Source organism: Mus caroli, chromosome 14, assembly GCF_900094665.2.
Source record: "Mus caroli chromosome 14, CAROLI_EIJ_v1.1, whole genome shotgun sequence".
In the NCBI taxonomy this organism is placed as follows: Eukaryota; Metazoa; Chordata; class Mammalia; order Rodentia; family Muridae; genus Mus; species Mus caroli.
This window is the reverse complement of record NC_034583.1, coordinates 37,265,552-37,278,266: the sequence shown is the minus strand read 5'-3', so window position 1 is coordinate 37,278,266 and position 12,715 is coordinate 37,265,552. Positions and strand designations below refer to the sequence as shown.

Sequence of the window (12,715 nt, the reverse complement as noted above, 5' to 3'; positions counted from 1 at the left end):
AGCTTTTATAAAATGATTGAAGACACTTTATTCACAGCTCTCAACAGGCAGGGGCAGGCAGATCTGTGGGTTAATACATAGCCAGTTCCAGGCCAGCCAAGGTTATATAATGAGACTGTCTCAAGAACATAGCTATTGCATACTCATTTTATGTGAACCTGGCAAATGCTTTCAGTTGGAGAAGACTTAAAGGTACCCCCAACTCTGCAACTTTACAATATCACTGAGCTACACTCCCAACCTGGAACAAAGATATTTTGAGGTTTCTTTTTTGAGTTAAGGTCTCCTGTTGCTTTGTGGTGGAAGACGACCTTTAATTCCAGAGCTTCCTGTTTGGTCTGTGTCACCAAAGCTAGCTAGAGACCTTTCACAAAAAAATAACATGAGCTATGTTTTTCAAAACCTGATGCATTTTAGTGTCTTTCTGTTTGTTTTGCTGTGTTTGGTTCCCCTAACCCCAGCATTGGGATTGAAGCTAGAGCTTCACACAGGTTTGGCAAGCAGCCTACCACTGCTATTTTTCTCAGTAAGTCTCAATCTGAGCCTATGCTTATCCTAGACATTCTGTGTAGTTCAGTTGGTCGTGCTTTCAACTCATAGCAATCCTCTTTTTAGCCTTTCAAATGATGCCATATAATGCCACTCACTATACCTAGGCTCATGAATAAAATCTTTAAAAAAAAATTTTTTTTAAATGTGTGGGTGGTGTTGCCTACATATATATCTGTGCACTACTCCTGTTCTTGGTACCCTCAGAAGCCAGGAGGCATCTGATGCCCTGGGAAAGGAGTTACAGATGGTTGTGTGCCACCATGTTGGTCCTGGGAATCAAATTAAAAAAAAAAAAAATTCAACGGCAAGCAGTGTTCTTAACTGCTAAGCTAAATCTCTAGCCCTGCATGTGAATTTAAAAAAAAATTTTATACATAGGGGCTGGTGAGATAGCTTAGTGGGTAAGAGCACTGACTGTTCTTCAGAAGGTCCTGAGTTCAAATCCCAGCAACCACATGGTGGCTCACAGCCATCTGTAATGAGATCTGAAGCCCTCTTGTGTGTCTGAAGACAGCAACAGTGTTCTTATAATAATAAATAAATCTTTAAAAAAATGTTATACATACATATAGGTGTTTTGCCTGTATATATACATATATGCACTACTTGCATGTCTGTTGTCTGTGGAGGCCAGGAAGTCCAAAGAGGGCAAAGATTACCTGAAACTGGAGATACAGAGTTAGGAGCCATGTGGGTGCTGGGCCTCTGGAAAAGCAAGTGCTCTCTCCAGCCTCTCATACGGTTAGCAAGGGGGTGAGAGTTGCCACACTTGGGAGTATAAGGCTCAGTTTGATCCCAAGAAAGCAGAAAGGAGAGAACTACAGGAAACAACCTTCATCCTTGTGCTGCTGGTGTGTCCCTCCACCCATAATAAAAGAGGGTGAGTTATTTATTAACAGTCTGGAGGCTAACGTGTTTGAAACAGAATAAAAATGCTTCAGCGATTTAAATGTTTATCAACTTAATAATCTGAACACTTAAAGGAGTATTATTGGTCTGGGCAGTGGTGGCGCACGTCTTTAATCCCAGCACTCAAGAGGCAGAGGCAGGCGGATTTCTGAGTTTGAGGCCAGCCTGGTCTGCAGAGTGAGTTCCAGGACAGAAACCCTGTCTCGGGGGTGGGGGTGGGGGTGAGGGTGGGGTTAGTATTATTGGAAAGACCATGATCTAAGCTTATATACTGAATAAATACTATTGTTTTTATATAACACTAATCTGTGTCATTTTGGTTAATGCTGTCATCTTACACTTTTTTTCAGGTTATTATCAACTCTTACTTTGCTAAGCAAGAAACTGAACTGTTATAAGATCACCCTTGAATGTCTACCACAAAATGTTGGTTTCTACAAAAAGTTTGACTATACAGTATCTGAAGAAAATTACATGTGTCGGAGGTTCCTAAAGTAAAAACCACCATCAAGAGGTTAATGCTACAAGGCTTAATTAACTGTTTTAGAGTTCATTTTTGTTCCCTAACTACTAGACTGAAATAGGCTGTGGTGTGCCAGTGTAGTAACCTGGGAGGATGCTGGGAATACAGATGATCATAAAGGGGGAGGATTTTTAACCAAAGGAATATATTTTCAACTTGAATCTTTTCTTGCATTGTATTTTTCTAAAGTTTGTCTTCATTTCTTGGTAGTCAAGAGTATGGGTAGTAAACATGTCTGCTCTATGCTGCTCATTTTTAAATATATGTATATATATATATATATATTGAATAAGGGTGTTTCTTACCATAAAATTATTTTTGTCTCATACATCTAAATAGACTTAAGGTGCACCAGTTCTCATTGGACACTTCTGTTATCATGACCACCAGATACATATTTTCTGGTTGATCCTAACCCTGCAGTCTTTTTAAAGCAACAAAAGAAAAATGGGACAAGGTACAACAGCTTAAATAACGATTTACTAAGTGTAAAGTTTTGTGCAGATACTGTACCACCTGCCATCTGTCACATGATGTTAGAATTATCCAGGGTCCTTTTCATCTGTCAATGAGCAGCTCCCAGGGGAGCTGCTACCCTGGTTTCTGTACTGTTGACAGTTGAAGTCTTTGAGTCACAAAAAAATGTGCAGTACTGCCTAAATTTAGTACAGCTTTAAAATGATGGTAGCTTTTCTATTTAATGTGATTATAATGGTACTATTAATCTGATCCCTGTCCTGTCTGTTTTATTTAAATGATTTTTAAAAATAGAATCACATACTTTATTAATAGTGGTTCTAATCTTTTGCATTCCATGTGATTACATTAAACTTGTTTATATGAATCGTCTTTCATGTTAGAATCTTGTCTTGATTTCTTTTTTGTCGAGACAGGGTGCCCAGGATATCCTGGAACCCCTCACACATGTTCTAAGAACTGGTATTCCAGGCATGTAGCACCATGATCAGCTTCAGTCTATGAGGTTAAGACCTGGCTCTTAACACCCTAGGTTTTTGTATCTTCTGTACTTCAATTGGACTTTGGATTTTCCTGCAGTCATTAGGGTGACTTTCATTTTCAGAGTTCTTTAGTTCTGTAACCATGACACAGCTTCATTAGGTTTTATCTATGTTAAAGAAAGCCTTTTCCCCAAAGTAAAATTTAGCACTTTATTTTTTAGCATTAAACTCTTGGGTAAGACAGTCTACGATGTTACTATTTCAATAAAACCTATGGAGTTGTGTTGAGGTTTTCTCTTAAATCGTCTTACAGAAACAGTTGTAGTATGTCACCAACTGAAACAGTTTTAATATTATTAAATGTTTACTCACCTTCATCTGTGGGAGTAAAGCTGGGTTACTTCTACCCAGAAGACAAAGAAGTCTTGAGGCATAAGGAATATGAATGAGCTTCTCAATCATTGCAAGTACAATGGCACAAGAGTTTTAATACAACCACCAGTCTTCACAAAATAATTTTAATACTTTGTGCCCAGGCTAGCAGCATCTTGCACTGTGACATTCCTATACATACATAAGCATTTTATCTGAGTACAAATGTTAAAAGTAGAATAACGTAAGCAATTGCCTATACAGAGGTAAATAGACACATGTGTTACTGTTCTTGAGTCATTTTTGCTGCATAGTAAATTGCAATTACATGTCAGTATCATGTTACTGATTGAGAAACACTTTGAACTGTGAGGTATGGTAGCTCCCTGTAAGAGAGCAGAACATGTAAACCTGAATATTTTGAGTGGTTTTTTTTTTTAGCTGCCATGGATGGGAAAGACAAAAGAATTATCCAGCACTCAAGACTCTAGAAACTTATTTTCCTAATAAAAATAAATAAATACAATCCTTGAGTAATTCTCAGCTATTTCCTACTATTTCCTCATTGGAGTGTTGTTGAATGGACAAAGATACTGTAAATACTGAAGTGAAGCTATGCTTTAGGATTGTGAATTAAACCGGTTATTAAAAAGATCCACCAGGTAACTGCTCATTTACTTTACATCAAGTTGACATCCTAATATATACATCTCAACTTCATAATTCAAGATTGCACTTAAATACTTCTAATTCATTTGAATTCCATAGTAGTTAAACAATTAAGAACCTTATGTTTTATTACAAAGGACATGCTTAGCATTTTCTGACATTACTTCTAGACTCAGATTAAGTACAACCTACACCCTTTCAAATGAATATTCTGTTCTACAAGCGGTTCAAAGTTGGTAGCAAAGTCATCACACTTGAACATTCCTACTTACTATAGAGCTGGTATAACATTTAATAGACAAGAAACTAGCATGAATCATTTAAATTAGGAGAAGACTCTCTTCTCCACTCCAGTTTCCAGGAGCTGTCTCAAACTTTCAAATGGGGAGTAATGAAGTTCCCTATGTTTTGATAAGAAAATGTATAGTTTTAATTATGAGCCCAGCTTTCATATTTAATATTGAAACTGGGTGGACATTCATACATTATTCAAGTTGTCTAGAGAATAAATCATGATTGGATAAATTTATCGTAGTTAACTTATAAAACATCACTGGAAATGGAACCTAAGACAGCTACTGACAGTAAATACACAGGAAGAAAAGAAACTTGGAGGCTTCGTATGAAAGGACAAACTTCATCTGTCCACATCAACTGTGCTCAACATGGTGGCAGTCCCTAGTGTCTGAGACTGTCTCTAGTATATCATGCTGGATAGGCACTTCATGTGAGATGAAAAAAAATGACAGTGGTTAGAAAAATGGAAAATTACCAGCTACAAATGAATGTCAATAACCTCTATTTTTGGACAGACTCCTATTTAAAGAGGAACGTGTATTTTTATAAAAATTATTTTAAAAAGTTACTTCACATGTCTCATCTTGAAAAACCATTTTTTAATAGAGATTGCTTTAATTACAATTTCTGTTTAATGAGCCATAGATTGTGGGTTAACTCCAAGAGATATCTTTGTTGGCCTGTATGTATACAGAGATTTTTGAATACCCAATGTAATCTTGGCTCTACTAGACCACTATGCCTGTGACACAACAGAATTAAAAGCAATGCTGTTTTTCAGAGCTGAAAGAAGTGAGATGGGATGGGAAACCAGAAGAGGCTAGAGATCAAGGTAACAGTAATTCTGGTTTATATTCAGGCTCCTACTGTGAAGGACAAAGAACCTTTCTATACTGTTGATGTCATAAGGTGGTGAGCAAAGCAAGGAACTTAAGTGNAACCTGTTACCTTACACAGTGCCTCATGGTACCCTGGAAGTGTGCAGGCATCATTCCCAACAGTAAAGCACCTCGAAAGAGGACTGAGACACGTGAGCTATAAAGGAGCTGTGTTTGTGCTACCCTAAAGTCATCATATACAAAAGTTAAAAACACTTCTCTCTTCTGCACATCACATTTACAGTACTAAAATGTTTTTTGTAGAACAACTTTTATACATATAGATAAAAACAAGGAAAACTAAAGAGCCATAAAATGATTTTGCTAATGCAAATTATGGTATAAATTTGAGTTAATTTAGGAACAAGTTAAAACAGTAATTTCCAATATACTGAAGCCACCCACAAATTGCTTTCCCCAATGGACACATCTTCAAAGCAAAGCTGTCAGCTGAACCTCAGAGAAGTAACAGAAAATAGAAGGAAGTGTCACATTCCAAATATTTTACTTTCTTCAAGCATCAGATTTAATTTATNGTTTTAAAACAAGAAATTACAGAAAAACGTTAATAGCTGTTGACTGCTTTATATACTAATTTAGAAGTCATGAGGATTTGCTTGTTTGTTGATGCAAGGCACTTTTCTTTTGGGGGATTCATATTGAAGAAACAGTGCTACATTGGTTTGGTCTACTTTGAACCATTTTGGACAAAAGTTAGAAGAGCTCGGCAACTCTGAAAAGACCAAGTCTACATTTGGCTTAAACAGCAAAGAGAAAAAAGTCATGTGGAAAATATAACACTATCCTTATTTTTTTGAGTATCTGGTTTTAGAAAGTAAGACCTCTTTCTTTGATCATTTCAACTTTTCTCATTTAGAATAAGGGAGGCAACTAGAAAGGAAGTATTAACTGTATTAAATTGTAAAGTAGGCTAGTTGGCTAAAGTCATGATTTAAAGATACGGGACCAAGAAGTTTAAAAAAATGGTAATCAAGTTACTGAATTATACTAAAAAATGTGGACAAGTTCTACATTTTGTTAATGTATCTGTAAGAGGCTTCATCATAAAATTGAACTGTAAAATTACTTTAAATGTAATATATATAACACAAAATGAGTTTTTAGGAAACATTAGGAAATTTTTTTGTTATAAATTATCCAAAATCTATAAACAAATCCCCCTAACTTGTATTTTGTTTAAAGTAATAACTTTATATCATACAAATAAATTTCAAGTATGAAAAGTGCATTATTGCAATAATACCTCTTTGCAAGTCCAAAATTCTTGGTTTATAATAAAACCATAAAGGTTTTTTGTTTCTTTCTTTTTTTAAGTAAACCCATCACCTATCAGTGCCATCTACTGCATAAGTCCAACATCTTAAAGTGTTGCAGAGAAACATGTCTGGAAGCAATGTATAATTGAAAAGAAAGTATTTGAGTGTTTACCATTTCACATTATCATCACTAGGATCCTCTCCTTTCCAGATGGAAGCTCACACCCATGTAACAGTCCTCATAGGTCAGCCAACCTGTGCAATTAACAGTTCTCACAGGTCAGCCATTCTGTGCGGTTGCCACTTGCATGTTTCCAAAGTCATCATCTTCCTCATGTGTTCTCTTCACACTACCTACAGGTTATTGAATGAACGCACAGTGAGAACTTCACAATGGGATGCCACAAGCAGTAAAGTAGGTAGGTAAGTTCCAAGCTAGCCTGGGCTACATGGCTAATTCTGGGCCATCCAGCACTACATAGTAGGAAGGATGGCTCAGCAGTTAAGAACTCACTGCTCCTTCAGAGGACCTAGCTTTGGTCCCTAGTATTTACAACCATCTATAAGTCCAGTTCCAGACATCTGCTGCCACCTTCTTATCTTCTCAGAAACCTGGCATGCACGTAGTATATGTATGTGTACATACATGCAGGCAAACACTCATAAGAATAAAGCTTAAAAACAACAAAAACTCAAGACAGGAGCAAAGAGAAATTGAGATAACTCGAATTGCACTGTTGAACTTGAAACACACTTTTTTATGTATTAATCACTGTTTTCATTTTGTTCTGAGACAAGGTCTTGCTATGATCTTACTGCCTCCATCACCCAGGGCTGAGACTTTTTTTTTTTAAGATTTATTTATTATATGTAAGTACACTGTAGCTGTCTTCAGACATACCAGAAGAGGGAGTCCCATCTTGTTATGGATGGTTGTGATCCACCATATGGGATTTGAACTCAGAAGAGCAGTCAGTGCTCTTAACCGCTGAGCCATCTCTCCAGCCCCAGGGCTGAGATTATAGGCTTGCCGCCATATCCAGCAATGGCATTTTTAGTGTCAGCCAAGTTATCCAGACTGGTCTTATTTTAAATCTTATAATAGTTATATAACTTAACAGCTAAATTAAACACAGTAGATTCAACTGACTATTATAATTGACTATGCATTATAGTTTATGCATAACATAATGACAATCAACAGTACATGTACTATTTACTCATTAGACTGCTCATCCTTTGAAATTCTTTAGTTTACTCAGCGTTTCTAAACAGCTTGCTCAGCAGTATGTGAAATGTGTAATGGGTGCTTCTTTTCTACTTCCTTCACGATTACCTTTCTCTTCAATTTTCTACAACACAAGCAAGCAAGCAAACCCCTTACCTGTGGTACCAGAATGAACAGCTAAGGACCTTTCTATTTGGAGTGGTGACATCATCTGTATTGTTAATTTTGCTAAGTAGATGGCTTCATATTCCTNAGTGTTTACCATTTCACATTATCATCACTAGGATCCTCTCCTTTCCAGATGGAAGCTCACACCCATGTAACAGTCCTCATAGGTCAGCCAACCTGTGCAATTAACAGTTCTCACAGGTCAGCCATTCTGTGCGGTTGCCACTTGCATGTTTCCAAAGTCATCATCTTCCTCATGTGTTCTCTTCACACTACCTACAGGTTATTGAATGAACGCACAGTGAGAACTTCACAATGGGATGCCACAAGCAGTAAAGTAGGTAGGTAAGTTCCAAGCTAGCCTGGGCTACATGGCTAATTCTGGGCCATCCAGCACTACATAGTAGGAAGGATGGCTCAGCAGTTAAGAACTCACTGCTCCTTCAGAGGACCTAGCTTTGGTCCCTAGTATTTACAACCATCTATAAGTCCAGTTCCAGACATCTGCTGCCACCTTCTTATCTTCTCAGAAACCTGGCATGCACGTAGTATATGTATGTGTACATACATGCAGGCAAACACTCATAAGAATAAAGCTTAAAAACAACAAAAACTCAAGACAGGAGCAAAGAGAAATTGAGATAACTCGAATTGCACTGTTGAACTTGAAACACACTTTTTTATGTATTAATCACTGTTTTCATTTTGTTCTGAGACAAGGTCTTGCTATGATCTTACTGCCTCCATCACCCAGGGCTGAGACTTTTTTTTTTTAAGATTTATTTATTATATGTAAGTACACTGTAGCTGTCTTCAGACATACCAGAAGAGGGAGTCCCATCTTGTTATGGATGGTTGTGATCCACCATATGGGATTTGAACTCAGAAGAGCAGTCAGTGCTCTTAACCGCTGAGCCATCTCTCCAGCCCCAGGGCTGAGATTATAGGCTTGCCGCCATATCCAGCAATGGCATTTTTAGTGTCAGCCAAGTTATCCAGACTGGTCTTATTTTAAATCTTATAATAGTTATATAACTTAACAGCTAAATTAAACACAGTAGATTCAACTGACTATTATAATTGACTATGCATTATAGTTTATGCATAACATAATGACAATCAACAGTACATGTACTATTTACTCATTAGACTGCTCATCCTTTGAAATTCTTTAGTTTACTCAGCGTTTCTAAACAGCTTGCTCAGCAGTATGTGAAATGTGTAATGGGTGCTTCTTTTCTACTTCCTTCACGATTACCTTTCTCTTCAATTTTCTACAACACAAGCAAGCAAGCAAACCCCTTACCTGTGGTACCAGAATGAACAGCTAAGGACCTTTCTATTTGGAGTGGTGACATCATCTGTATTGTTAATTTTGCTAAGTAGATGGCTTCATATTCCTAAAAAAAAGATTTTAAATAGCTCAGATAAAAGATGAATATAATAGCCAGGGCTACACAGAGAAACCCTGTCCCCCAAAAAAATAAATAAATAAAAATGTATACAAATGTATACATTTGTATTCGTAGTTTATAGACAAAGGGCTGGAACAATACTCTTACAAAAGGAATGAACCAAGTTCAATAGCTCACCGCCAGACACAATGTACCTTCTGCCATTGGGCATTAACTATAGTGGTTTAATTCTGTATGCTAAAATAGCCCAAAGGATAGAGGGACCCAAAACTTAAATCTGCAATTTTATTGAATGGTTCTAAGAATCAATAAAAACAAAATTATCTTTTCCTAGTTTTCCCTGAACAATTTTATCTTCCCCACCTCACAAGGACTTTGTAAAGGGCCCCACATTCTTCAAAACTCCTTCCTTTTGCAAAATCTTCAATCTTTCATCCCCAAAATCAGAGCACCAGAATCTTCTAGCTCTATCACTAGCCATCTCCTTTGCTAGTCTTATTTCCAAATCCTCTGCATGCCTGAGTGCTGTAGTGTTCTGCCTTTGAAATGTTTTTCCCTTCTTCCTCCTCTTCCTCTCTCCCCTGCCCCCTCCCTCCTGACACAATCTCAAAGAACTGAGGCTGGCTTCCAATATGCTATTTAGCTGAGGCTGGCCTTTCCTCTGATCCTCCTTCCTTTTGAGATTGCAGGTGTGTGACAGCATATTGGCAAATGTGACTTCATCAAATACTTCTTTACCCTGTTACTAGGAAATGAACCTAAAGCCTTACCCATGCTAGCAAGCTGGGTGAGAAAGCAGTCTGCTGCTAGCTATATTCCCCAGTCTTTTTGTTGTTGTTGTTGTTGTTTGTTTTTTTAAAAGATTAATTTGTTTTTATTTTATTTTATGAGTACACTGTTGCTGTCTTCAGACACCCCAGAAGAGAGCATCGGGTCCCATTTCAGATGGTTGTGAACCACCATGTGGCTGCTGGAACTTGAACTCAGGATCTCTAAAAGAACAGTCAGTGTCCTTACCTGCTGAGCCATCTCTCTAGCCCTAAAAGCTGTTTTTAATTTGTTTGTTTGTTTTTACTAGTCTTGAATGCACAGCGATATGCCTGCCTTTGCTTCCGAGGCCAAGGCAGAGGGGCAGAGGGGCAGAGGGGCAGAGGGGCAGAGGGGCAGAGGGGCAGAGGGGCAGAGGCAGAGGAGGCAGATCTCTGTGAATTCCAGGACAGCCAGAGCTACATAATAAACAAAATTATTTAAATAAAGATGAAAACTGGAATAATAACCAGATTAGTCAGATTATAATAATATCAAGTATTTAGAAAGTAAATTCTATACCTAAACTGTATAGACAAGGCATTTCAATCATTCTATACTCTGCCTTAAACAGAGTGGACATAGGAGTTCATTACCTGAAGTTGGTGGACAAATCCAGCATTAGGATTAATACAAAATCTCCTTTCTTGGACATAAGCAAACGCATCTCTGAAAATGAAGGAAGAAAAAGTCATATAAGAACCTATTTCATGAAATAATCTGAAATATTTTTTCCATTTAGAATTTATTTGAAGGTAGGTGGGAGATGGTACTGTGTGCCTTAAATCCCAGCACTCAGGAGGCAGAGTCAGGTAGATATCTGAGTTCAAGGCCAGCCTGGTCTACAGGGTGAGTTTCAGGACAGCAGGGGCTATACAGAGAAACTCTTGTCTCAAATAAATCAAAGATACAACTGCTTAGCTAATGCCAGGTCCTGGGTTCAATACCCAACACAGTAGGAAAAAACCACCTAAATAATAATCTGCCAAAGTAGTAAACAATAGTCATAACACAATAGAGAGGTGATGTGTCATGGTGGAGAGAGGTTAGGCCAACTAAATTCACAGTTCCTAGGCTCACCACCTCTAACAGGGACCTTGCTCCATTTCTTTTCACTGGTAAAGAAAGCAGGTATTGTGATGCTGCTTCTGTGGATTGCTGTGAAGATGAGAGACGTGCAAAGCACTTCTGCATGTGGCACACTTGTCACATGCACATTTGTGCACATTAAATGAAAAGTGAACTCCAACTCCCTTGTGTTATAAAGCTTACATGTGATATCTAGTAGTAAACACAATGAGCTAAGAGATTATGAATGACAAGATCCTAAATAAGGAGGAAAATATTTTTCAACTATTTGCATTCAAATATTTAAAAACTGTATCAATTTTTTTTTTTTTTTTTTTTTTACAAATTTACACATGTATACACAGTATTCTAATTTGCCCTATTCTCCTCATCCCTATGAACCCAGCCACACCCCTATCTGGGCTCTGGATTCTTGTCTCCTCAGTATATCAGTCTCCTTCTGGCATTAATCACTTTTGGTGTTGTGAACCTGTTGTTTAGCACTTTCCAACAAGGTTGTAACATTCCTTCCTGCAGGGAAGCTAAAACAAACAACTCAAAAGTCTCAGGAAGTCCCTGAAACTGACCAGATTTAGAAGCCCTTCTCTCCATAGTAAACAAATGCAGTTACTCTCAGAGAAGCCAAGCTGCTTCAAAGAAGCAGATAACCAATAAGCTGCCTGAAAAGAGCTTTACACTCAAGGACTAAGTCACATGGAAAGAACATTCTCCAACCAGTTGAGTATGTTCCAGATTCCCAGCTTTTGTGACCTGTCACTCAGGCAGGGGTGTGCTTTGGTGATGCAACTGCCTTCAATTCATTTCTGTTCCTCTAAGTAATTCTTCACCCATATTTCTGTAAGTAACTCTAATAAAATTCATTGGTTCACCAAGTTGGGCTGTGGTGATACCCATACTTTGGTCTAGTGTGGACTCCATAGTGGAGGTGAGTAGATTTGTACTAAATCTCCATAGGAAATGTCTTGTCATTCAATAGACCCATTTAGTGTGTGTGACCTTGGATTGAAACGGTTCATCACTGGGTAACAGACAGCTTTTCTACTCTGCCTAAATCTGTCAGAGGCAACTACTTAAAAAACAACTATGTATATAAGAGCTTTACTTGTATTGTGTGTGTGTGTTGAAGGAAAATGAGATTTTGTAACTTGTGATTCACATAAAAGAGTTGACTATGAGCCTGCGGCCTGGAACCGAGAACAAAGCAGAACAGACAGGGCTGTTGTTAAGACATTCCTAAGAACAGCTTGACTGTAAAGATGAAAAAGAATGCAAGGACAAGCAGGGCTATCTTGTCTGAGTCAACACCACTTTGCCGGAACCTTCCCTCTGTCTACTGTCCCTTGATGCCAGGTAAAGTCATACAGCAACTGGTTGCTATGTGAACAAAGTTAAGCCCCCAGCCCACAGGAACAAAGTCCTGATGCCCTTTTGCTGACATGTAATCTTTCTGTTAATGTTTGAATAAGCCAATAGTGTGTTGCTATGCTGAATTCCACACCCCTAAGCCCCTTACCCCATAAAAACCCCTAGCTTCCGAGCCTCGGAGCCAACATCCGTTATCTCCTGTGTGGG

General features: G+C 38.0%; 2 protein-coding genes across 5 annotated transcripts in view; one reads left to right on the top strand and one right to left on the bottom strand.

The window, feature by feature from the left end:
* Window positions 1-3,981, top strand: part of Gnpnat1 (glucosamine-phosphate N-acetyltransferase 1) — a 13,356-nt gene extending 9,375 nt beyond the window's left edge. For all 3 annotated transcript variants that reach the window (XM_021181928.2, XM_021181929.2, XM_029468872.1), the window contains exon 6: window positions 1,812-3,981. In XM_021181928.2, coding sequence (XP_021037587.1) covers window positions 1,812-1,959 — 148 coding nt within the window. In that variant the 3' untranslated portion in view covers window positions 1,960-3,981. The remainder of the gene's footprint in view (window positions 1-1,811) is intronic.
* Window positions 3,982-4,913: 932 nt separating this feature from the next.
* Window positions 4,914-12,715, bottom strand: part of Styx (serine/threonine/tyrosine interacting protein) — a 27,841-nt gene continuing 20,039 nt past the window's right edge. Inside the window, exons 9-11 of one of the 2 annotated variants that reach the window (XM_029468871.1) lie at window positions 10,651-10,723; window positions 7,821-7,914; window positions 4,914-6,790 (exon numbers count right to left, since the gene is read on the bottom strand). In XM_029468871.1, coding sequence (XP_029324731.1) covers window positions 6,717-6,790; window positions 7,821-7,914; window positions 10,651-10,723 — 241 coding nt within the window. In that variant the 3' untranslated portion in view covers window positions 4,914-6,716. The other variant, XM_021181760.2, reaches the window with a different exon arrangement.